General features: G+C 45.4%; 1 protein-coding gene across 1 annotated transcript; it reads left to right on the top strand.

The window, feature by feature from the left end:
* Positions 1-739: 739 nt before the first annotated feature.
* LOC130367189 (olfactory receptor 1009-like) lies at positions 740-22,310 on the top strand. The gene is made up of 3 exons (XM_056569592.1): positions 740-1,214; positions 4,871-4,902; positions 21,396-22,310. The coding sequence occupies exons 1-3, from the start codon at positions 740-742 to the stop codon at positions 22,308-22,310; spliced, it is 1,422 nt and encodes a 473-aa protein (XP_056425567.1).
* Positions 22,311-27,068: the final 4,758 nt, after the last annotated feature.

Here is a 27,068-nt window from a genome sequence, read left to right as displayed (position 1 = left end):
CGTCAGCCATAGTACCAGTCTCCTTTTTTAGGCAGCTGCATTCTCTCTTCCCCCCGTTTATTTGGGGCTGTAATAGATCCAAGCTAAAACTGACCACATTGCAGCGACCTAGAACTCAGGGAGGTATGTCACTACCCGATCTACAGTTATATTACATGGCTGGCCAGCTCAGGTATCTTAGACACTGGGTCTCCTTGCAGCCCCTCCCCAATAGTGAGCATCACCTTGCCCACAGTCTACACCTCTCTCACCTGTGGCCCGTCTTGGAGGGTAGGGTTGGCCTGGGGGGCCCTTGGCTTCCTTTGCATAGACTGGCCCTGAAACTCTGGACCTATGCTAAACATTTATTTGTCTTTACGGACAACCTGTTGGATAGACAACTGTGGCATGATCCTACGTTGCCGCATTTCTCTGACCAACTGGATCCGCACTTTTGGAGGTCCTATGGTGTGATCTCCGTTGGTGATGTCTATGATGGTAGTGCCTTTAAGGACTTCCAGTACTTTATTGACGTTAAATCTGTCCCCTGTCATTTTACCGATACCTCCAGCTCAGACACGCCTTTCAAGTACAATTCCCTAGGTCTAGTGCTCCATTCTCTCACTTCCCGGTTATTGGGGTGTTCACCACTCAGGGGCCTCGGGGACTTATATCGGCTCTATATACTGCCCTTTTGAATGCTAAGATGGGTGGGGATCCGCTGTTGGTTGAGGCGCGCTGGAGGAGCTGTGTAGCTGACATGACTGATGAGGAGTGGGATGATGCCCTCTCCTCACATCTGTGCGTCTCACCTTCTATCAACAACAGACTGATTCAGCTGTACATGTTCCACCAGTCGTACCTCACCCCGATACGCTTGGCTAAAATGGGTAGGCGCCCAGACTCATCTTGCCACCGTTGTGGACATCCTGACACTGACTTTATGCACATGATGTGGTCCTGCCATTATATAGCATCATTCTGGTCCGAGGTGATACAGTTTCTTAATTCCTTAACTCGACGACCAGTGCCGATGCTCCCGAGGCACTGCCTTTTGGGTCTTTTTGATGAGGAACTGTGGTCGCCAGCTGAGATCATCTTCCTCAGGGAGGTTCTCTTCCTTGCACGCAAGGCCATAGCATTGCGTTGGATGGACTCTAGGACTCCCACGGTTGCTGGTTGGAAGGCCCTCGTGAACACCTCAGTGAACTATGAGTATCTGGTTTACAAACATCGTAAGAACCCTGCCAAGTTCTATAAAATATGGGCGACCTGGTGTGCCTCCCCCCATGCCCAATACACGGTATCTAGGTTCTTGGCAGCAAGAGACCTCATTCTATCACAGTCTTCTTCCCCGGCTACTTGATTTCTCTTTTCTCGTCTGACCTAGGCTGATATTTCCCCCCTTCTTTGTTTCCCTTTCTCCTTTTCCCTCTCTCTCTTCCTTTCCCCCTTATTTTCCCCCCTTTTTTTTTTTTCTCTCTCTCTTTCTCATCTCCCTCTTCCCTCTTCCTCCCTGACCTGGACGGATTTTTGTGGCGTTTTTGCGTTTGTAGTGTCTCGTCTCTGTGTTTGTCTTTGTTTCCCTTTCCATAGTTCTTACGTTCCCGCCAAACGGTGGTTGGTTTTAATGTTTTCTGTGTTTCAGTTGATTCATTGCTGATGTATCTGCTCGTGTCATGCTGATGAATGATCATCCTTTTTCCGGCACGGTGTCGGATGATACCTGTATTTCTCACCGCCTGCTTTTGATACTCTCCATCTGTATTTATTGTGTTGAGCACTTACATTGCAATAAAAACAGTTTAAAAAAAAAAGGTCTGATGCGGAGGAATGTATGTAACTGGGGAGCAGCGCCTTAAATCTGTTTGTCATTATCCATATTTGTGAAGTGTTGGTGTGGCACCATGGTCAATCTACTCTGATGCATCTGGCATTGGTGGGTGGAAATCCTGGCTGATCCATGCCTGATTCATCTTCACAAAGGTCAGTCTCTCCACATTTTTCATGGACACAAGAGTTCTCCTTGGGGTGACTATGGGACACCGTGGAGGATGAGGAGGTGGAGGAGCACTCTGTCTGAGGACCAACGGCCTGAGAGCATGGAGGCGGAAGCGCTGTGACAAGTTTAAGTTGGTGTTGTGGCTGTGCAGGAACCACATTCACCCAGTGGGCTGTAAAGGACATGACTTTACCCTGACCATAGTTACAGCTCCACACGTCGTGCACTTTGGTACACTTTGGTAGAGTTGGGTGGTGGGTGTTAATACCAGTACCTGTGATGAAGGTGGGTGAAAGAAGGAGAACTTGGCATCAGATGTGTGGCATCAGGCGGGTGGCAAGATCAGAATAGTAGCTGAGGCAGGTAGGCAGAAGAAAATGACGGTCTTTTTTTGGCAAAGTGTTGGTGTGCACAAGTAACTATTGAGGATATGCATTACGTAAAACATAACTTTTAATATTATTCTTAGGATAAAATATATGACCCCCAATTTTTTTTAAATCTAACAAAAGGAAAGGTGTGCAAATCACCATGTGCCACCTTCACCACTAAGTATTGATGTGATGCAAAGACCTCTAAAAGGTGAAAGGGAATAACGTATGGTCCATTGTAACCGGTGGGGGTAACAACTTCCCCTGTAAGGACCTACTCTCACACCAGGAGCTCAGACCTCTCGCTGCGACACTTGCTACCATATGTCCCTACTCTGCTGCGATCTCTGCCTGGGCCTGATTAATTTAGGCCTCTGCCACTCCTCTGTGCATGTCCTGGCACTTCTCTGCCTGACATACTTAGTGCGTATATGAGGGGAGTACAATACGCTTCACTAAGCCTAAAACAGTATTTGTCTAGAACAGCAGCAGGTGTGTACTTTTGGCTGGCCTTTTACAGTAACTAGGCCCTTTATCAGGAACAAAATGGTACAACACTTAGATGTATGTATGTGGTATGCACTTATGAGGGCAGTAGAATGTGCTCCACTATTCTTAACAGTAGTTGTCTAGAAAAGCAACAGATGTGTATTTTTTGCTGCCCTTTACAGAATATAGGCCGTTGAGAGTTTAACAGGTACAAAATAGTACACCACTTAGATGTAGATATGTGGTATGCACTTATGAGAGCAGAAAAATGCGCTACAGTACACTTAAAAAAGTGTTTGAGCACAACACCAGCCGGTGATTACTTTTGCCTGGACTTTCACAGTATCCAGGCCCTTGACTGATTAACATGTACAAAATAGCACACTACTTAGATGTAGGTATGTGGTATGCACTTATGAGGGTAGAAAAATTTGCTACAGTAAGTATTTTTGCACAACACCAGCAGTACACAACAGTGCTGCAGCACACAGTCGCTGTGTAATAAACCCAAAATTGCACTTTCTCTCTCAAAGACTATTAGGAATGGACTGCTGGGTGTTATACCGTCTACAGACTATTATAACCAGCAGACCATTTGTTGTGGAACAAAGATACAGAGATGCGATTAAAACGTATTTCTCCCTCCTCTACTAACGTTTCTCCAGCTGAGCAAGCTTGTTCAAACGTATGAGGCAACAAACAGCTCTCTGCCCCTCTCTGTAATACAACGCTGTAGAAAGTGACTAAGAGGTTAATCGCTGCAGTAAAAATAATTTTCTGTGAAAATACACTGCTCTCTGTCCAACAGAACGCTGATGGGACTAGGAGGGGAAACGCTGCTGGAAAAAGCTTTTCTATGTAACACACACAGGGGATAAGATAAGATGTATGATCGCAGGGGTCCTGCCACTGGGACACCAAAATCGCTGGAGTCCCCAGCGGCGGGACCCCTGCTATCATACATCTTATCCCCTATCCTTTAAATAGGGGATGAGATGTATAAAGCTTGAATACCCCTTTAAAGTTAGTCGAGACTCTGTTGTAAGTGATTCTCAAATTCTGTTAGGACAGCAGAAAGCAGAACATCTGAGAATGTTGAACGTGTATGGGTTGCCACCAATAAAGATCAGCGATTGACAGTGCAGGAACCAGAAGAGGATCTGGGAGTCTTAAAACTACAGTGTCCAAGATTTTGACACAGGCTCTTGGCATACGACAAGTTGTGGCAAAATTTGTTCTACAACTTCTGCAATCAGATTGGCCTATGTACAAGGTTTATTGAATCGTCTTCTCCTTCTATCTCGTTCAATAAATGTCTCTATTCTGCATATAACATGGCCGGATACTTTTAGGACAGACCTCATGGTATTTAGGACAACTCTGTTATTCCAGCACCATGTGTAGTGTTCCACAACATGGGTTTCCAGGGTGTTGAGAGTTGAAGGACACATAATTCGAGCACCAGCATCTTAAGGGTTAATGCATTCCCTTGTAATTTTGCACTTTATTAATGTTGCACAGTTTTCTATCTTTAACCAAAATCCTTTTAATTCAAAGGATAGGGGATAATATGTCTAATGGACCACCGCAATCTCCGCTGCATTACCCCGTCATTCGGTGCATGGAGCAAACTCTGCTTTGTGCCCAATGACTGGGAGGAGGCATGACGGCTACATACTAGCTGTCACACCCCCTCCCATAGACATGAATGGGGGGGGGGCGTGGTGTGATGTCACAAACACAGAAGCTCCGGCCCAGAGATCGCGGGGGTCTCCAGCAGCGAGACCCCCGCGATTAGACATCGTACACAATTAGACATCTTATGTTTTCAGCAGAGTACCCCTTTAAGAATTTGTTAAAGTGTAGATCTAGTGGCTGTCAACATAATTGGTGGCCCACTACTCTATTTCTGTGGTGTAAGTCGCTAGGATCATTGTGCTGTTGGTACTGTGTAGGTTTTGCCGTTCACTTCAAATTAGAAAAGAAAAGAATATTAGACATTAACATTCCCAAAAATCTACATCCCTAGGTAAAAAGCCACAGTCAGAGGTGTATGGAGAGGTAAGACGAGGGGACAGAGGTCTAAAATGGAGAACAGAGATGGCAAGTAGACCCAGGGGGAAAGAGTGGTCCGAAGGGGTCAAAGACGTCTGGAGGGTAAAAAGGGTCGGGGCAGATAGAGATGTAATGATGTGTATGACCAGATTTCCATATATTCGATAATGCCCATTGGATATTTGAAGCCGGTTTTACAATCTTATTTGTCTTTTTTTTCTTTTTTTTCTCTATTAGTCAGATTTATTAGACAAAGTTTACTTTTACTGACGAAACTTTTTTGATCTCTTCACAACTTGCAGAAGTTTTCTGCTCCAGTGACCTGAAACACAGGGGACACATGAGATCACGGCAAAACGTTCTGTAGTTTTCAGAGTCCCTACCCTTCATTGTGTATATATATATGTGTGTTTGTGTCTCTGTGTGTGTATACCTGTATACAGGAGGTGCGGTGGGCCTGTTCACCTTACACAGGATCTCTACAGGCTCCATCTATTGGAACATTTTGTTGCTGTTTTATTTATTGACATAATAATGAAAAAAAGAGAAATGTAAGAAATATTTCCAAGGAAGAAAGAGAAGAATATTTTGAAAGAATAATGAAAATGCTTGACGTAAGTTCTTATTTATTTAATATTATTAATAATAATAATAATAATAATAATAATAATAATAAATATGCTACTAATATTAATAATAATGATAATAACAGCAATAATAATAATATATATATATATATATATATATATATATATATATATATATATATATAACTATTATCATTATTAATGTTATTATTATTAGTGATATTATTATTATTATTATTATTATTATTATTCATCTGTATGATGGTTAGGGGATATTATACCCTTGTGTAACCAAATAGTTTCAGGTCGTCTCTAAATGCTTGGAAAATGGAGAAATGTAGATTTTTTTTTTTATGTTAGAAAAAAATGAGAACGAAGCAGAAGAAAAGGAGAAGAGTTGGAAATTATGGAAAGGGACAGAAGAAGAAAGGGTGAAGAGCAGGAGTTACATCCATCAGGATTTTATTTGGTGCATATATATATATATTTAATCTTTAATTTACTCAATATAATAGATCCCTCCAGAAAAAGAAAAACAAATTAATCCAAACATTTACCGTATATACTTGAGTATAAGCCGAGTTTTTCAGCACGATTTTTCGTGCTGAAAACGCCCCCCCCCCCCCCCCGGCTTATACTCGAGTGAACTCTCTGCCTCTCAATCCCTTCATTAGTGGTCTTCAACCTGCGGACCTCCAGATGTTGCAAAACTACAACTCCCAGCATGCCCGGACAGCCATCGGCTGTAGTTTTGAAACCTCTGGAGGTCCGCAGGTTGAAAACCACTGAAGCCTTTGTCGTCATCATCCAGCCCCCCCCCCCCTTTTGTTTTGTACTCACCTCCCCTCGGCGGGAAGTTAGGGTGAGCTGGTCCGGGCCATCTATGCTGCAGGGACCATCCGGTGGGGAGGGTTAGTCGTTCCGGGCTGTCCATTTTCACCGGGGAGGGGCCTCTTCTCTGCTCCAGGCCCGGCCCCGGACTAGTGACGTTGCCTTGACGACGACGCACAGGGACGTCCCTGCACAACGTCCTTGTGCGTCGTCGTCAAGGCACGGAGAAGAGGCCCCCCTGGTGAAAATGGACAGCCCGGAACGACTAACCCTCCCCATCGGACGGTCCCTGCAGCGTAGATGGCCCGGACCAGCTCACCCTAACTTCCCGCCGAGGGGAGGTGAGTACAAAACAAAAGGGGGGGCTGGATGATGACGACGAAGGCTTCAGTGGTCTTCAACCTGCGGACCTCCAGAGGTTTCAAAACTACAACTCTCAGCATGCCCGGACAGCCGATGGCTGCCCGGGCATGCTGGGAGTTGTAGTTTTGCAACATCTGGAGGTCTGCAGGTTGAAGACCACTGATGAAGGGATTGACAGGCGGTGATGATGAAGGGCGGGGATGATGACTGGGGTCTGGATGATGACATGGGGGGATGATGTATTTCCCACCCTAGGCTTATAGTCGAGTCAATAACTTTTCCTGGGTTTTTGGGGTAAAATTAGGGGCCTCGGCTTATATTCGGGTCGGCTCATACTTGAGTATATACGGTATTTGTATTTTTCCAAATGCAAATCTACTCCTTCAGTCTCTTTTTTCGTGGATTTACTTGTATGTTTCCTTAATGATCACTTGTGGTAAGCACGAATATTTGTAATGCAATTTTTATTGCGAATATCGGCACTTCGCGATCTCCCGATTATTTAGAATATAGTGCTATATATTCGTAATGACGAATATTCCATTTTTTTTGTATTTTTTTTTCACATGCAAATTTTCATGCAATTTTTTAATGTGACTTTTCAATGCGAATTTTCGCATGAAATATAAGTGAACGAACATAGCAAATATGCAAATTCTGCAAACATAGGACGAATATTCATCAATATATTTGCGAAATATCGCAAATTCGAATATGGCCCCTGCCGCTTATCACTATTAAGCAATGCCTGATGCTGTCTTCATTAGGCTTTATAGTTGGGATGAGGTTTTAGTGTTGTTTTTTTTCTCCAAATATTGGGGGGGTATTCATGATAAGTGGAGGAGCTGCACGACTTTTCACTCCATTAAATCACGTGTTGAAGGCTGCGTACCTGCACCAAATGTAATAAATGGTGCAGGGCATGTGATAAATCTGGTGCTGATCAAATTTTTCTGCAACTTTATTTGCAACTTTTAACCCGTGCGACAAAATGTGCGACTTTTTAATAATGCTGTCCACAACCAGTTTGTAAGGCGCCAAAATAGTTGCGCCAAAATATGCGACAAAGTCTCCAAAGTCTCAAATCATAAATTCCTGACCACTGCATGATTGCAATGGAAATCACGACTTCCAATGCCACTTTGAAAAAAAATGTTCTATTTGGTTTGTCGCAATTATTTGTCTCTAAAAGGGAACTGCACAAAAAAAAGACAAACTACAGCCAAGATAATGGAGTAAAAGGTTTGATACATACCCCCCATTGTGTTTAAAAGTTATATTTGTAATATATATATATATATATATATATATATATATATATATACACACACCGTATATACTCGAGTATAAGCCAACCCGAATATAAGCCGAGGCCCCTCATTTCACCCCAAAAACCCAGGAAAAGTAATTGACTCGACTATAAGCCTAGGGTGGGAAATACATCATCCCCCCATGTAATCCTCCCCCCTGTCATCATCCAGACCCCTGTGATTATCATCCTGTCATCATCACCCTGTCATCATCACCGCCTGTCAATCCTTTCAGTGGTCTTCAACCTGCGGACCTCCAGATGTTGCAAAACTACAACATGCTGGGAGTTGTAGTTTTGAAACATCTGGAGGTCCACAGGTTGAAGACCCCCTTTAGTTTTCTACTCACCTCCCCTCAGTGGGGAGGAAGAGTGAGCTGGTCTGGGCCATCTATGCTGCAGGGACCGTCCGGTGGGGAGGGTTAGTCGTTCCGGGCTTTCCATTTTCACCGGCAGGCCCTCTTCTTCGCTCCGGGCCGGCCCCGGACTAGTGACATTACCTTGACGACGACGCACAAGGACGTTCATGCGCATGAACATCCCTGTGCGCAGGGGAGCAGTTGCAGGGCGTACTGGTACGCCCTGCATCCTTAACCACTTAGGGACTCATTCTATTTTCACCTTCACCTCTTAAGGACCCACGACGTACGCGTACGTCATGAGTCCGCTCCCGATCTATAACACGGGGCCACAGCGTGGCTAATAGCGTGCGGCATTGATCGCGGTGCCGCGTGCTATTAACCCTTTAGACGCGCCGTTCAAAGTTGAACACCGCATCTAAAGTGAAAGAGAAACCATGCCGGTTAGCTCAGGGAGCTGTTCGGGATTGCCGCAGGCGAAATCGTGGCATCCCGAACAGCTTACAAGACAGCCGGAGGATCCCTACCTGCCTACTCGCTGTCCGATCGCCGAATGACTGCTCAGTGCCTGAGATCCAGGCATGAGCAGTAAAGCGGCAGAATCATCGATCAGTGGTTTCTTATGAGAAACCACTGATCAATGTAAAAGATCAGTGTGTGCAGTGTTATAGGTCCCTATGGGATAACAATGATCAGTATAAGAGATCAGTGTGTGTAGTGTTATAGGTCCCTATGGGAGCTATAACACTGCAAAAAAAAAGAGAAAAAAAAAGTGAATAAAGATAATTTGACCCCTCCCCTAATAAAAGTTTGAATCACCCCCCTTTTCTCATAAAAAACAGTGTAAATAAAAATAAACATATATGGTATTGCCGTGTGCGTAAATGTCCAAATTATAAAAATATGTCATTAATTAAACCGCACGGTCAATGGCGTACGCACAAAAAAATTCCAAAGTCCAAAATAGCGTATTTTTGGTCACTTTTTATATCATGAAAAAATGAATAAAAAGTCCTATCAATGCAAAAATGGAACAGATAAAAACTTTAGATCACGGCGCAAAAAATGAGCCCTCAAACCGGCCCATACGCGAAAAAATAAAAAAGTTATAGGGGTCAGAAGATGACAATTTTAAACGTATAAATTTTCCTGCATGTAGTTATGATTTTTTTCAGAAGTGCGACAAAATCAAACCTATATAAGTAGGGGATCATTTTAATCGTATGGACCTACAGAATAAAGACAAGGTGTCATTTTTACCGAAAAATGTGCTGTGTAGAAACGGAAGCCCCCAAAAGTTACAAAATGGAGTTTAAAAAAAAAAAAATTGTCTCACAATTATTTTTTTTCCATTTCGCCGTAGATTTTTGGGTAAAATCACTGATATCATTACAAAGTAGAATTGGTGGCGCAAATAATAATAAGCCCTCATATGGATTTTTAGGTGCAAAATTTAAAGAGTTGTGATTTTTTAAAGGTGAGGAGGAAAAAACAAAAACGCAAAAACGGAAAAACCCTGAGTCCTTAAGGGGTTAAGTACACAGCAAATTTGTGTTTTTCCATTTTCGTTTTTACCTCCTTCCCTTCTAAAAATCATAACACTTTAAATTTTGCACCTACAGACCCATATAAGGGCTTGTTTTTGCGTCACCAATTGTACTTTGCAATGACATCACTTATTTAATAATATAATCTGCGGCAAAACAAAAACAAAAAATATTTGTGGGGTGAAACGAAAAAAAGAAATGCCATTTTTTTATTTTGGGGGCTTCCTTTTCTACGCAGTGCATTTTTCGGTAAAAATGACACCTTATCTTTATACTGTAGGTCTATACATGTCACGATGCCGGCTGGCAGGTAGTGGATCCTCTGTGCCAGAGAGGGATTGGCGTGGACCGTGCTAGTGGATCGGTTCTAAGTCCCTACTGGTTTTCACCAGAGCCCGCCGCAAAGCGGGATGGTCTTGCTGCGGCGGTAGTGACCAGGTCGTATCCACTAGCAACGGCTCAACCTCTCTGACTGCTGAAGATAGGCGCGGTACAAGGGAGTAGACAGAAGCAAGGTCGGACGTAGCAGAAGGTCGGGGCAGGCAGCAAGGATCGTAGTCGGGGGCAACGGCAGGAGGTCTGGAACACAGGCTAGGAACACACAAGGAAACGCTTTCACTGGCACAATGGCAACAAGATCCGGCGAGGGAGTGAAGGGGAAGTGAGGTATAAATAGGGAGTGCACAGGTGAACACACTAATTGGAACCACTGCACCAATCAGCGGCGCAGTGGCCCTTTAAATCGCAGAGACCCGGCGCGCGCGTGCCCTAGGGAGCGGGGCCGCGCGCGCCGGGACAGGACAGACGGAGAGCGAGTCAGGTACGGGAGCCGGGATGCGCATCGCGAGCGGGCGCTACCCGCATCGCGAATCGCATCCCGGCTGGAGACGGTATCGCAGCGCACCGGGTCAGTGGAGCTGCCCGGAGCGCTGCGGCAGCGAGAGAGAAGCGAGCGCTCCGGGGAGGAGCGGGGACCCGGAGCGCTCGGCGTAACAGTACCCCCCCCCTTGGGTCTCCCCCTCTTCTTAGAGCCTGAGAACCTGAGGAGCAGACTTTTGTCTAGGATGTTGTCCTCAGTTTCCCAGGATCTCTCTTCAGGTCCACAGCCCTCCCAATCCACCAAAAAGAACCTTTTCCCTCTGACCGTCTTGGAGGCCAGTATCTCTTTCACTGAGAAGACGTCAGAAGAACCGGAGACAGGAGTGGGAGAAACTAATTTGGGAGAGAAACGGTTGATGATGAGTGGTTTAAGAAGAGAGACATGAAAGGCATTAGGAATACGGAGAGAAGGAGGAAGAAGAAGTTTGTAAGAGACGGGATTAATTTGGCACAAGACTTTGAAAGGACCAAGATAGCGTGGACCCAGTTTGTAACTGGGGACACGAAAGCGGACATATTTAGCGGAGAGCCATACCTTGTCTCCGGGAGCAAAAATGGGGGGAGCTCTTCTTTTCTTATCGGCAAACTTTTTCATGCGAGATGAAGCCTGTAAAAGAGAATCTTGGGTCTCTTTCCATATGGTGGAAAGATCACGAGTCACTTCATCTACAGCGGGCAAACCAGAGGGCAAGGGAGTAGGGAGGGGGGGAAGAGGGTGACGGCCGTACACCACGAAAAATGGGGATTTGGAGGAAGATTCAGAGACTCTAAAGTTATACGAGAATTCGGCCCATGGTAGAAGATCTGCCCAATCATCCTGGCGGGAGGAAACAAAATGTCGTAAATAATCACCCAAGACCTGGTTAATTCTTTCTACTTGTCCATTGGATTGAGGATGATATGCAGAAGAAAAGTTTAATTTAATCTTGAGTTGTTTACAGAGAGCCCTCCAGAATTTTGACACGAATTGGACGCCTCTATCCGAGACTATCTGTGTGGGCAACCCGTGAAGACGAAAAATGTGTACAAAAAATTGTTTAGCCAACTGAGGCGCTGAAGGAAGACCAGGAAGAGGGATGAAATGTGCCATCTTGGAGAATCGATCAACGACCACCCAAACAACAGTGTTGCCACGGGATGGGGGTAGATCTGTAATAAAATCCATACCAATCAGAGACCAAGGCTGTTCAGGGACAGGCAGAGGATGAAGAAAACCAGCGGGCTTCTGGCGAGGAGTCTTATCCCGGGCACAGACAGTGCAGGCTCGCACAAAGTCCACGACATCCGTCTCCAGAGTCGGCCACCAATAGAAGCGAGAGATGAGTTGCACAGATTTCTTGATGCCTGCATGACCTGCGAGATGGGAGGAGTGACCCCATTTGAGGATTCCGAGGCGTTGGCGTGGAGAGACGAAGGTCTTTCCTGGAGGAGTTTGCCTGATGGAGGCTGGAGAAGTGGAAATCAGGCAGTCAGGAGGAATGATGTGTTGCGGAGAGAGTTCAACTTCCGAGGCATCCGAGGAACGAGAGAGAGCATCGGCCCTAATGTTCTTATCGGCAGGCCGAAAGTGAATTTCAAAGTTAAATCGGGCAAAGAACAGAGACCACCTGGCCTGGCGAGGATTCAGCCGTTGAGCAGACTGGAGATAGGAGAGGTTCTTGTGATCGGTGTAAATAATAACTGGAAATCTTGATCCCTCCAGCAGATGCCTCCATTCCTCAAGTGCTAATTTAATGGCTAGAAGCTCTCGATCCCCGATGGAGTAGTTCCTCTCCGCCGGAGAGAAGGTCCTAGAAAAAAAACCACAAGTAACAGCATGCCCGGAAGAATTTTTTTGTAGAAGGACCGCTCCAGCTCCTACAGAGGAGGCATCAACCTCCAATAGGAAGGGTTTAGATGGGTCAGGTCTGGAGAGCACGGGAGCCGAAGAAAAGGCAGACTTGAGCCGTTTAAAGGCGTCTTCCGCTTGAGGAGGCCAAGACTTGGGATTGGCATTTTTTTTTGGTTAAAGCCACGATAGGGGCCACAACGGTAGAAAAATGTGGAATAAATTGCCTGTAATAATTGGCGAACCCCAAAAAACGTTGGATAGCACGGAGTCCGGAGGGGCGTGGCCAATCTAAGACGGCAGAGAGTTTGTCTGGATCCATTTGTAGTCCCTGGCCAGAGACCAAGTATCCTAGGAAAGGAAGAGATTGGCATTCAAACAGACATTTCTCTATCTTGGCATAAAGTTGATTGTCACGAAGTCTCTGAAGAACCATACGGACATGCTGGCGGTGTTCTTCTAGATTGGCAGAAAAAATCAGGATATCGTCCAGATATACAACAACACAGGAGTATAAGAGATCACGAAAAATTTCATTAACAAAGTCTTGGAAGACGGCAGGGGCGTTGCACAGGCCAAAGGGCATGACCAGATACTCAAAGTGTCCATCTCTAGTGTTAAATGCCGTTTTCCATTCATCCCCCTCTCTGATGCGGATGAGATTATAAGCACCTCTTAAGTCCAGTTTGGTAAAGATGTGGGCACCTTGGAGGCGATCAAAGAGTTCAGAGATGAGGGGTAGGGGTAGCGGTTCTTTACCGTGATTTTATTAAGACCGCGGTAGTCAATGCAAGGACGTAGAGAGCCATCTTTTTTGGACACAAAGAAAAATCCGGCTCCGGCAGGAGAGGAGGATTTACGGATAAAGCCTTTTTTTAAATTTTCCTGGATGTACTCCGACATAGCAAGAGTCTCTGGGGCGGACAGAGGATAGATTCTGCCCCGGGGTGGAGTAGTGCCCGGGAGGAGGTCAATAGGACAATCATAAGGCCTGTGAGGAGGTAGAGTCTCAGCTTGTTTTTTGCAAAAAACATCCGCAAAGTCTATATAGGCCTTAGGGAGACCGGTTACAGGGGGAACCACAGAGTCACGGCAAGGGGTACTGGGAACCGGTTTTAGGCAGTCCTTGAAACAAGAGGGCCCCCAACTCTTGATCTCCCCAGAGGACCAATCCAGGGTTGGGGAATGGAGTTGAAGCCAGGGTAGTCCAAGGAGGATTTCGGAAGTGCAATTGGGGAGGACCAAAAATTCAATCTTCTCGTGATGAGGTCCGATGCACATTAGAAGGGGCTCCGTGCGGAAACGTATGGTACAGTCCAATCTTTCATTGTTTACACAATTGATGTAGAGGGGTCTGGCGAGACTGGTCACTGGGATGTTGAACCTGTTGACGAGAGAGGCCAAAATAAAATTTCCTGCAGATCCGGAATCCAAGAAGGCCATAGTAGAGAAGGAGAAGGCAGAGGCAGATATCCGCACAGGCACAGTAAGACGTGGAGAAGCAGAGTAGACATCAAGGACTGTCTCACCTTTGTGCGGAGTCAGCGTACGTCTTTCCAGGCGGGGAGGACGGATAGGACAATCCTTCAGGAAGTGTTCGGTACTGGCACAGTACAGGCAGAGATTCTCCATGCGGCGTCGTGTCCTCTCTTGAGGTGTCAGGCGAGACCGGTCGACCTGCATAGCCTCCACGGCGGGAGGCACAGGAACGGATTGCAGGGGACCAGAGGAGAGAGGAGCCGGGGAGAAAAAACGCCTTGTGCGAACAAAGTCCATATCCTGGCGGAGCTCCTGACGCCTTTCGGAAAAACGCATGTCAATGCGAGTGGCAAGATGGATGAGTTCATGTAGGTTAGCAGGGATTTCTCGTGCGGCCAGAACATCTTTAATGTTGCTGGATAGGCCTTTTTTAAAGGTCGCGCAGAGGGCCTCATTATTCCAGGATAATTCTGAAGCAAGAGTACGGAATTGTACGGCGTACTCGCCAACGGAAGAATTACCCTGGACCAGGTTCAACAGGGCAGTCTCAGCAGAAGAGGCTCGGGCAGGTTCCTCAAAGACACTTCGAATTTCCGAGAAGAAGGAGTGTATGGAGGCAGTGACGGGGTCATTGCGGTCCCAGAGCGGTGTGGCCCATGACAGAGCTTTTCCAGACAGAAGGCTGACTACGAAAGCCACCTTAGACCTTTCAGTAGGGAACTGGTCCGACATCATCTCCAAGTGCAGGGAACATTGGGAAAGAAAGCCACGGCAGAATTTAGAGTCCCCATCAAATTTATCCGGCAAGGATAGTCGTAGACCAGAAGCGGCCACTCGCTGCGGAGGAGGTGCAGGAGCTGGCGGAGGAGATGATTGCTGAAGCTGTGGTAGTAGCTGCTGTAGCATCACGGTCAGTTGAGACAGCTGTTGGCCTTGTTGCGCTATCTGTTGTTACTGCTGGGCGACCACCGTGGTGAGGTCGGCGACAACTGGCAGAGGAACTTCAGCGGGATCCATGGCCGGATCTACTGTCACGATGCCGGCTGGCAGGTAGTGGATCCTCTGTGCCAGAGAGGGATTGGCGTGGACCGTGCTAGTGGATCGGTTCTAAGTCCCTACTGGTTTTCACCAGAGCCCGCCGCAAAGCGGGATGGTCTTGCTGCGGCGGTAGTGACCAGGTCGTATCCACTAGCAACGGCTCAACCTCTCTGACTGCTGAAGATAGGCGCGGTACAAGGGAGTAGACAGAAGCAAGGTCGGACGTAGCAGAAGGTCGGGGCAGGCAGCAAGGATCGTAGTCGGGGGCAACGGCAGGAGGTCTGGAACACAGGCTAGGAACACACAAGGAAACGCTTTCACTGGCACATTGGCAACAAGATCCGGCGAGGGAGTGAAGGGGAAGTGAGGTATAAATAGGGAGTGCACAGGTGAACACACTAATTGGAACCACTGCGCCAATCAGCGGCGCAGTGGCCCTTTAAATCGCAGAGACCCGGCGCGCGCGCGCCCTAGGGAGCGGGGCCGCGCGCGCCGGGACAGGACAGACGGAGAGCGAGTCAGGTACGGGAGCCGGGATGCGCATCGCGAGCGGGCGCTACCCGCATCGCGAATCGCATCCCGGCTGGAGACGGTATCGCAGCGCTCCGGGTCAGTGGAGCTGCCCGGAGCGCTGCGGCAGCGAGAGAGAAGCGAGCGCTCCGGGGAGGAGCGGGGACCCGGAGCGCTCGGCGTAACAATACAATTACAAGGATACCCAATTTATATAGGTTCTATTCTATTTTAATACTTAAAAAAAAATTAAAATACATGCACCAAAATTTGTGTGTTTAAAATTAGCATTTTCTGACCCCTATAACTTTAAATTTTTTCTGTGTACGGGGCAGTATGAGGGCTCATTTTTTGTGTCATCTGTAATCTTTATTGTTCCATTTTTGTTTGATGGAACTTTTTGATTGCTTTTTATTAATACTTTTATGGTATATGAAGTGACCAAAAATGCACAATTTATTTTTTATTTTTTAACGTGTACGCTATCGACCGTGCGGTTTAGCTACCCTAATATTTTAATAGTTTGGAACTTTACGCATGTGACGGTACCACATATGATTATTTTTTATTACATTATTTTATAATAAAAAAAATGGGAAAAGGGGGTGATTTAAACTTTTAATAGGGAAGGGGTTAATGAGCTTCTATTACATTTTTTTTACACTTTTGTTTAGCTCCCATAGGGGGCTACAACATGCAATCTTCTGATTGCATACACTGTTCAATGCTATGCCATTGCACAGCATTGATTTGTCTAACATGCGCTCTACTGCTCTAGCCTGCTGAGCAGGCATGTAGCAATAGATCTCCGATCATACGAAGGAGAGGCAGGTGAGGACCCTCCCATCATCCAGTAAGCTGATCGGGACATTGCGATTTTGTCACAATAGTCCCGATCAGCTCCACTGAGCTGCCGAGATTCTTTTACTTTCACTTTAGATGCCGCAATCAACTTTGATCATGGCGTCTAAAGGATTAATGCCGGACATCGGCCTGATCGGCGGTGTCCTGGCTGCCCGTAGCAACCGGGATCCACTGGGTTTAACCCGGTCTCCGAGGATGCAGGACGTATGCATGTGCCCTGCGTCCCCAAGAGGTTAAGAGGTTAATATTATTATTATTAATTACATTATTATTATTATTACCATTATTATTATTATTTGCATTATTATTATTTGCATTATTTGCATTATTATGTCTGCAAAGGCTTCTCATGTGATGTCCTTTCATGAACACAATTTTTTTTATGTATATTTCAAATAGTGGAAACACGACATAAACAGAGATTTTATGCAGTTTGTAGAGTCTTTTCTAGATTTTTTGCTGTTACCCTTGTGTTAAGATGATATTATTGGTTTGCAGTCCTATTGTAGATTTTGGTAGGATATTAGTGGTTTGTGGTATATTGCATATTTGTGTTAGGCTGTGTTCACATATATCCAGCATCCGGCATAGTTTCCCTCTGGTGTACACCCGAGGGAAACTGATGCTAGAGCTGATTCCATTCATTTGAATGGGACAGTTCACAATCATCCAGCATCTCAATTTTGATGTCGGATGGTTGGACACGCTGGAGGGGACCAGACAGCTTACTGCATTCTCCTGTCCACTGTGCAGAAACAATGGACGCCCAATGCCATACAACTGATGATAACTGATCCACGTTGCGTAGAGATTTAGGCTGAGCTCACCCATGCTAGATCCAGCCTTATACATTAACGGCCAAAAACTGAAATATTTCTTGCCTCTGTTTAACCATTGATTTATTATTTTAACATCTTTTCAAAAAAGTAGGTTTTACTTTTCAATTCACACAAGAAGGAGGTAATACAGCGTTCCAAAGTTTCATTAAAGGGGTATTCCAGTTAAAAACTTTTTATTTTTTCATGTCAATTGGCTCCAGAAAGTTAAATAGATTTGTAAATTACTTCTATCAAAAAATCTTAATCCTTCCAGTAATTATAAGCTGTTAAAGTTGAGTTGTTCTTTTCTGTCTGACCACAGTGTTCTCTGCTGACACCTCTGTCTGTCTCAGAAACTGTCCAGAGTAGGAGGAAATCCCCATAGCAAACCTCTCCTGCACTGTGGTCAGACAGGAAATAACAACTCAAATTCAATAGCTGATAAGTACTGGTAGGATTAAGATTTTTTTTTATAGAAGTAGTTAACAAATCTGTTTAAACTTTCTGGAGCCAGTTGATGTTTTTAACTGGAATACCCCTCCACCTCCAGGCTGTGTCATTCAGCCACTATATGGTCTCCTCATGCTGCCGCCACCTCTGCGCTGTGTCAGTCAGCCATCATATGGTCCACTCATGCTACCACCACCTCCAAACTATGTAATTTAGCCACTATATGGTCTCCTCATGCTTCCGCCACCTCCAGGGTGTGTCATTCAGCAATTTTATAGTCTCTCCATGCTGCCACCATCTCCACGCTGTGCCATGCAGCCACTATATGGTCTCCTCATGCTTCCGCCACCTCCAGGCTGTGTCATTCAGTCACTATATGGTCTCCTCATGCTTCCGCCACCTCCAGGCTGTGTCATTCAGTCACTATATGGTCCCCTCATGCTGCCGCCAGTTCCACGCTGTGTCATTAAGCCACTGCATGGTCTCTTCAAAAATTTACAAAAATGTGGTTTTCTTTTCAATTTTCCTACACAAATAGTATTCTTTGGTTGTGTCATACATTTTATGGTAAAATCAGTGATGTCATTACAAAGGACAACTGGTTGCGCAAAAAACAAGCATTCATACTTATCTGTGGATGAAAATATAAAAGAGTTATGATTTTTAGAAGGCGAGGAGGAAAAAACAAAAACAAAAAATAAAAATGTTTATTTTATGTATCGAAATTATTTATGTATCCCTTTTCTACAATTATAAAACAAAAATGTCCTTAACCCCTTAAGAACTCCGCCCATTTTGGCCTTAAAGGGGGGACTCCAGCCCTAAAACATCTTATCCCTTATCCAAAGGATAGGGGATACGATTTCTGATCACGGGTGTCCTGCTGCTGGAGACCCCCGCAATGTCGCACCCATCTGTGGTCACGACTACTGGGCTGGAGTATCGTGACATCAAGACTCCGCCCAAGTGTGATGGCTGCCAAGCCCCTTCCCATAGACTTGCATTGCAGGGGCGGGGTGACGTCACACGGGGCAGAGTCGTGACGTCACGATTACCCTGGCCCATAGTCCGGCAGACTCGGAGGCTGCAGCGCTGCGTGCAGCTCCCACAGGTGGGTGCTGCATACGACATTGCGGGGGTCCCCAGCGGTGGGACACCCTCTATCAGACATCTTATCCTCTATCCTTTGGATAGGGGATAAGATGTCTTAGGGTCGGAGTACCCCTATAAGGCCAAAATGGTCTGAGTTCTTAAGGGGTTAAGGTTGTTTTTTGTTTTATAATTGTAGAAAAGTGACTTGTAAATTTTTTAATAAAATTTTATAGAATTTAAAAAAATATTTAGGTATATAAAAGCCAGATAAGAAGTACTGAATGGAAGGTAACTCTCATAGCATGAAGGACATTTCCAAAACAATCTTCATGTCATACTGAATAACAGTATCATTTCACTAACACAGCATACACACTATACGTGTTACATCAAGGCAAAAGTGTTCTACACCCCTATTGATGCTCTTTGTAGCCCAGAAATAGCCATTTTTAATAGCGATTTCCGCAAATAAATTCGGACCGAATTAAAGTTTTGGGGAAATTCGGCGATTCAGCCGAATCTAATTTTCCAAAATTTTGCTCTTATTTGTCTCTTATTGGAGGCCATTGTAAGATATATACATAATTAAACCAAAACATTGTGATAAAATAGCTTTGGACACGTTTTATTATGTGAAGAAATGAATACGTGATGACCTAATGGATTTTGCAATGATATTCTAACTTAACTTACAACCATTTTACTTGTTTCTACCTAATGGCTGCTCAGATGTCATCATGATTATAAAATACAGGATAAGCAATGCTAGGCCTTAACATTTACAGTGTGACCCCTTGACAGTACATTACATAAATGTACGTCTTGGTGCGGTAAGTGCCACTGGATCAGGCTTATCAAGGATCTGTGCTTGTGTTGGTGGTAAATGGCCGTGTCCTGTGTCCCCCATAATGTTGCTGGCTTATTTTTTCGGAACTGGCTACTTCCTGTTTCTGTGGTCCCCCATATACTACAATCCCCAGGATTCTTTGTTTCAGGGTGAAAGGTGACTTATTTTCCTCCCATGCTCTCTTTTTGATCACTTGACTCGCCCAACATCACCTGACACACAAGCTGTAAACCTGTGTGATGATGAATGCACGCACATGTGCACCGGTAACGTCATCAGGATGCTGGTTTCACACACAACAGACAAAGCAGGCAAGCCCCCTTTCAGCACTTGATTTGTGATCTGGGAAAGGTCCGAGACAATACTCATTTTGTAGGCTGCAGAAAATGAACAAAGAAATTTGATACAAGCCACCAAATACAGGTAAGTGAAATATATTAGTAACTAGACTAACTCTGCTGCCCCTGTCTTACTTTCAAAGAACTGAAAATCCCAGAAAACCCCTTTAACTACTGTATGCACATGTTGAACTTTTATTTTTAGGAGGCGTGGTGTGTATTACTTGCGTAACACTTTTTGTCATAATATTTATTACAATTTAACACAAAATTGCATGAAGGGGCCTGTGTGTCGTTTTAAAAATATGTTAGGTGTCTGGCTTTGAAGGTTTAGTATGTTGTTCTTAGCGTACCAGACACATGAAATGTCCAAAAACTATATGCAGCAAAAGTGTTTATGACCAAAGCATCTGTTAAACCTAATTTTCTATCCGCTTAAAGGGGTACTCCGCTGCCCCAGCATTCAGAGCATTGTGTTCCGAACGCTTGGAGCGGGCAGCAGGATCGTGACTTCACGCCCCCCTCCCATAGACTTTCATTGAAGGGGTGTGGCGTGGTGTCACAAGGGGCATGGCAGTGGCTTCATGATCCCACCTTCCACACACAGCGTTCTAAACGTACTCCGGGTGCTGCACAGAGATCGCGGGGCACCCTCGATCAGACATCTTATCCTCTATTCTTTCGATAGGGGATAAGCTGTCCAGGGGCAGAGTACCCCTTTAAAGAGAATCAGACAGCAATTCACCCGCACTAACCCAATATATTGGGTAAAGTGCAAGTGAATAGCTGTACTAAAAATGGCCACTTATAGTTTTTTTGTTACGTATATCCATAGCTCTACCCGTTAGAAGATGTTTATCAATGAGTGCATTTCAGGCGGGGAGCTGACTCACACAGCTCCCTCTGTCTCATCAATATTCTGCCCCGGCCCACCCCCTTCCATTGCATCAAAGCCAGGTGTAGCACGGAACAGAGTGCTTATCCCCCCACCCCCACCTGGCTCGGACATCATGGAAGGCCCCCTTTGTAAACATGTATTGATATTCCGCCTCGGGCCCGGAATTAGTTAGATAAGTCACAATGACACTCATCTTCCTAGGAAACCCACTGGTGTAACAATGTTCAATCAATAAAACACAGGGAAAGCACAGTCATGGCTGCTGCATTTCAGGCCTAGAAGGTTTTTAATCATATTCAGATTAGTTGCTGATCTTGTCAGTCATTGTCATCCATTCGCAGCATTTATGTATTACTACACGGCCACAGTCTATTCTAGTTTAGTGGTAAAAAAAAAAAAAAAACAAGGTTTGAAGTCATGTGAAATCTACTCAATTGTTATTATTTTTTTCTCTACTTGCAGACGAATCAAACTGTGGTCACAGAGTTTTTCCTCTTAGGATTTCAGGTCAGTCGAGGGTTAAGACTTTTCCTGTTCTGTCTGTTCCTTGTGGTTTATTGTCTGACAATATGTGGGAATCTCCTGATCATCACCCTGGTGTCCACCAGCAAGAACCTCCACACCCCAATGTACTTCTTCATCTCACATCTGTCCATCAGTGACATCTTGGTGAGCACAGATATTGTCCCCAACCTTCTCCACATCCTACTGAATAATGGGGGGACCATGACTTTTATTGGTTGTATGACTCAGTTTTATTTCTTTTGTGCCTCAGAAACATTTGAATGTCTTCTCCTCACAGTGATGTCTTATGACAGATATGTGGCCATCTGTAATCCCCTCCGTTACTCCTCTATTGTAACACATGGAATTTGTATGAAATTGGCCGCTATGTGTTGGTTGTTGGGTATTGCCATTTCATCCATTATCTCCACAACACCACTGAAGCTAATTTTTTGTGGCTCCAACATCATTGACCACGTATTCTGTGACATTCTTCCCTTGCTTGGACTTGTCTGTTCTGATGCCTTCATTGTTCAGCTGGAGATCTATGTACTAGGTATCCCAAGTGTAATAATCCCAACCACAATCATTGTTGGGTCTTATACTTATATTGTTCTAACAATCCTAAGGATCCCATCCAATTCTGGTAGACAGAAAGCCTTCTCCACCTGTAGCTCCCACCTCATTGTGGTCTCCATATTCTATGGGACTATATTCAGTGTTTATATTGTCCAAACAAAAGGACAAACACTGACCATGAGTAAAATCCTCTCCCTGCTATATACTGTGTTCACTCCTCTGGTCAACCCCATTATATACAGTCTGAGGAATAAAGACATTAAGAAAGCTGTACATCATTTTATTAAACATTGATTGACCTTCCTTTCAACACATCTGACATGGTTCTTTTTGTCTATATTCATACAGTGTATGTTTGAACAAATATGGTCTGTCCATTAAGGGGGGGGGCTCCGGGGAAGTTAAGAAAAATAAAAATGCCCCAAGGCCACCACAATACATGTTCTGTGTCCCCTGTAGTTATCCGTGTGATTTTTACCAGCTCCTGTGGCCCCTGTTGTTTCCTGAATATTCTTTTTCCTTGCTTGCAGCCCAGACAACTCCCAGCAGTCAGTGTGGCTCTGTGTAATGGCTGCCAGACAATTGCTTTTGCTATCTGTGTGCATGCTTTATTGTTGTAAACTGTACATGTCTTTTCTTTCAAACTTTCCTTCCCTCCCAGCAATAAATCATGCTACGCTCTGAATGGCAGCAGTCAGTGATTAGATCTACAGCAGGAAAAGAGCAGCATTATGTGCTGAGGAGATGCTAGGCTGTTTCTTTTCCAGCAAGATCCTCACACGGGGATGGGAGGCTGTGAAGCCAGACAAGACAGAAATCACATGGTGTTTGTCTTCCAGGAGGGTGGGGGCTAGTCTCAGTGAGGGCTTTGCACAGAGACAAGGTGGATCTGATAATGACATCTTTCTCTCTCTTCCTGCATGTAAGTGACAGCTGTGTCATTCAACCACTATATGGTCTCCTCATGCTTCCACCACCTCTAGGCTGTGTCATTGTGCCATGTGGTCTCCTCATTCTGCTGTCACATTAAATAAAACTTTTTAGGTTCATCTATTTGAAATCTTCAATTTAAATGTTGAAAAAAATAGCTTTAATCTTTTCAATTGTGAGGCCCTATGGTCTCGTCAGGCTGTTGCCACCTCCAGGCTGGGTCATTCAGCCACTATATGGTCTCCTCATGCTGCCGCCACCCTCACGCTTTGTCATTCAGCCCCTATATTGTCTCCTCATACTGATGCTACCTCCAGGCTCTGTCATTGTGCCACTCTGCGACTGTGATTCTAATAGCTACACCTCTAATCTGCATGTCATACTGAATAACTTTATCATTTCACTAACCCAGCAGACTCCCTATGTGTGTTACAGCAAGGCAAAGTGTTCTACGCCCCCTATTGTGGCTCTCTGTAGGCCAGAAATAGCTGTTTTCAAATATTAGCTCAACCCCAAATACAGCAGCTGATAAGTACTGGAAGGATTAAGATTTTTAAATAGAAGTGATTTACAAATCTGTTTAACTTTGCACCAGTTTATTTAAAATTATTTTCAACTGGAGTACCCCTTTAAAGGGGTACTCCACTGAAAACATCTTATCCCCTATCCATAGTTAATATTGATATTAATATCCGCTGTGGCGAACTCCGTTCCATGCCCGATGACTGGCGAACACTGCCGCCACACCCACTTCCATAGACATGAATGGAGGGGGCATGGCATGACATCATATTTCCAGTCCCGGAAACACAAAGGTTTCCGAGACTGGAGCAGCAGCCCGACATAGAATGCGGTTGCTGCACGGAGATCACGGGGGATCGGGGATAGGGGGTAAGATGTCTATGGCGGAGTACCCGTTTAAGTTTATACTTGCAAACAAAGCATTGCATTGCAGATATAGAGATATTCCCAAGCAAACTATCGGCAACCCGCAATTAAATCATCATGATGGGATCCCTAGATGCCAGAGATTGCCGACTTTTTAATGTTGTGATCTGTATAGATTGTGGCATTTAACCATTTAGATGACGGACATGAGAGCGATCTGCGATGTCCATTATTATCGGCAGATGTCTGCTGCCGATAGCAATGGACATCTTCCGTTTAAGACGTGGACCCAACTCACAGCTCGCACCATATTACCCTCACCTGACACATGATGCACAAATACATCAAGGGTCAGGAAGGGGTTAATCTTTTTACAGTTTTGACATAACAAAATAAACAAAGCACAAAGTACACCACTGAAGTACTGATGTGATGCAAAGACCTCTATAAGGTGGAAGGGAACAACGTATGGTCCATTGTAACCTGTGGGGGTAAAAACTTCACCTGTAAGGCCCTACTCTTGCATTACTAATTACCTTCTTGGCAAGTGTTACTTGCCCTAAAAAGTGCGGCCCCACACAGGAACCTCTCCCTCTTTCCACCTGCAAATACTGCCATTTCCCAGGGTTTTTAGGTAAAAATAGGGAGAGGTTCCTGTGTATGGGGCCACTCATTTTAAGACGAGTAGGCTCGACAAGGCTTACTTGTCGCAGCGCAGACAAGATGTTCTTCCTCTTGTCGGTCACCATGGTTCCCATTTCCAGTTTTCATGGAGTAAGCCATGATTCCATTTCTTGATGAATTACTTTTAGCAGTTTCTCCTGTGTGACTCCGTTTGCCAAGGAAAACCATGTGAAAAACAGCGTGACACCGCCGTGCCCTGCAAACATGGGGGCAGGTTTATCAAAGAATTTAGACTGGTTTTTCCCACCTAAATTTGTCACACAGAAAGTCACAGTCTAAATATGTCTGAATTTTGTGACTTTTGCTTTAGAGGGTTTTTAGAACATGATGCATTCCATTTTAGATGGGAAAAGGCATTGGTGCTGAATTTATCAAAAGCGACTTTTCGGCAACAAGTCTCATCGGCTGAAAGTACGCTGAAATGTCAGACCATGCTGGAGCAGGTTTACATACAGTCTAAAGCATAGATCCCAAAGTCCGTGCGCAGAATTTATCAAGAGTCATGCGGCTTTTGATAAATTATGCGCACAATAGAACAGCCCAACGCTCTGTAGTTTAGTCTATATTGATGCTGGACACAGACAGCTTTGGTAAGTCTCCCCCATGGTATGCTGGAGGGGCACTGAGACTTGTCCGTGCAGTGGAGGCTGAGGACACGGTGGAGGATTAGGAGGCGGAGTCGCACACTGTCACAGGACCAACGGCCTGAAAGTATGGAAGAGGAAGCGACGTGACCTGTCTAAGTTGCTGTTGTGGCTGTGCAGGAACCACATTCACCCAGTGGGCCGTAAAGGACATGTATTGTCCCTGACCGTAGCTACAGCTCCAAACGTCAGTGCTGCCGTGCACTTTGGTACACACTGACAGGCTTAAGGACTGGCCCACCTTGTCTTGCACAAACTTATGCAGGGCTGGTACTGCCTTCTTCTCAAAGAAATGACAGCTTGGGACTCTCCACCTCGGCTCGGCACAAGCCATCAATTCTCTGAAAGGTGCAGAGTCCACTACATGAAAAGGGAGGGACTGCAACACCAGCAACTTGGACAGGAGCACATTCAGCTTCTGCGCCGTTGGATGAGTGGGCGCATACTGTTGTCTCTTGGACATGACTTTGCGGATGGATTGCTGGCAGAATGGCTGACTAAAAGTAGGAGTAGGAGGAGCATCTGGAGCGACAGAAGAAAGATATGACACACAGCTACCTTCGGCGGAGGTGGTGGAGCCTTTGTTGGCTGAAAGAGGGAGCGGGGTGCCACTCGGTGATGCAGCAGGCTGGACCACTACATCGGAGCCACGGTTCTCCCTTTCCGCTTTATGGTGATTCTGCATATGTTGATGCGGGGCCGTGGTGCCAACATTGGGACCCTGGCCTTCACCTTCTGCCGACATATCTTGCATGTGAACCTCCTCCGGATGCTTGATGAAAAACTGCCACACTGCCGAGTAGCTGATTTTCCTGAAACACCACCTCCCACACCACTCTCCTCATCACTACTTGCCCGACTAGCGGAGGAAGCGGCGGATGTCTCCTCCACTTCTTGGCTGGGCAGTAACTGCTGACTACCCTCCAGTAACCATTCCAACTGAGGGTTGTGTCTGAGGAACCCACCGACTGTTTACTGGGGGTGTCAGATGTTACTTGTGATGAAGTGGATGACCGTGTTAACCAATCGATGACGGCAGATGGGTTGCTGGTCAAGACACGACCGCTAGCTGATACCGGTTGCTCAGGTCTCTGGCTGCAACTCCTGCTGCAACTCGCCCCCAGTCTGCCACGACCTCTGCCTGATGAATTTAGGCCTCTGCCACTCCTATGTGCACGTCGTGGCACTTCTCTGCCTTACATACTTAGTGCGTATATGATGGGAGGACAAAGCGCTTCACTACATTTAAAACAGTATTTGTGTACAACACCAGCAGGTGTGTACTTTTGGCCAGACTTTCACAGTATCTAGGCCCTTAAGACTTTAACAGGAATAAAATGGTACACCACTTAGATGTACGCACAGGTTACACTTAGTAGAGGTCAAAATGCTTTTAGTGCTCTGCTCACCCTAACTGGCTGGCTACTATTAGCTTTTCAGTTGTTGTACCCACTAGTGCTGCAGCACACAGTCGCTGTGTACTACACCCAAAATTTCACTATTTCTCTCAATCTTACTCCCTTCCCTATCAGTGCTTCTTGGTTGGATTTAGCTTGAGAAGAATCGCTGCTGTAAAAAAAGCTTTTCTGTGCAACACAGACTGCTCTCTGTCCCACTCTCTCTCTGTAATAGAACGCTGATGTGACTGGCCACAAGATGGTTGCCGATTATACAGGGTTGTGACAACACAGGGGTGACTTGCTGCTGATAGGCTGCATGCTGCATGTGATTTAGGGTCATCCCGTCTACTTTTGTTCCTGCCTTCCCAGGATTCCTTGCCCCATGTCCTCACATGTGGACCCACCATTTTAGATGCCCTGGAGCCTGAACCGCACTAAATGGAGTTTGATGAAGCAATTTGTGTGATCGAATCGCGGCAATATTCACATTCGTTATGAATTAAATT

Source organism: Hyla sarda, chromosome 4, assembly GCF_029499605.1.
Source record: "Hyla sarda isolate aHylSar1 chromosome 4, aHylSar1.hap1, whole genome shotgun sequence".
Classification (NCBI taxonomy): domain Eukaryota; kingdom Metazoa; phylum Chordata; class Amphibia; order Anura; family Hylidae; genus Hyla; species Hyla sarda.
The sequence above is the reverse complement of the archived record's forward strand: the minus strand, read 5'-3'. Positions and strand labels throughout refer to the sequence as shown.

What these genes read in the sequence shown, in the direction of transcription:
- LOC130367189 (XM_056569592.1), top strand. Translation starts at nt 740, where the DNA reads ATGACTGATGAGGAGTGGGATGATGCCCTCTCCTCACATCTGTGCGTC. An exon ending in GTATCTGGTTTACAAACATC is followed by an intron (nt 1,215 to 4,870) that starts GTAAGAACCCTG and finishes CTACATCCCTAG; the next exon opens with GTAAAAAGCCACAGTCAGAG. An exon ending in AGTCAGAGGTGTATGGAGAG is followed by an intron (nt 4,903 to 21,395) that starts GTAAGACGAGGG and finishes CTCTACTTGCAG; the next exon opens with ACGAATCAAACTGTGGTCAC.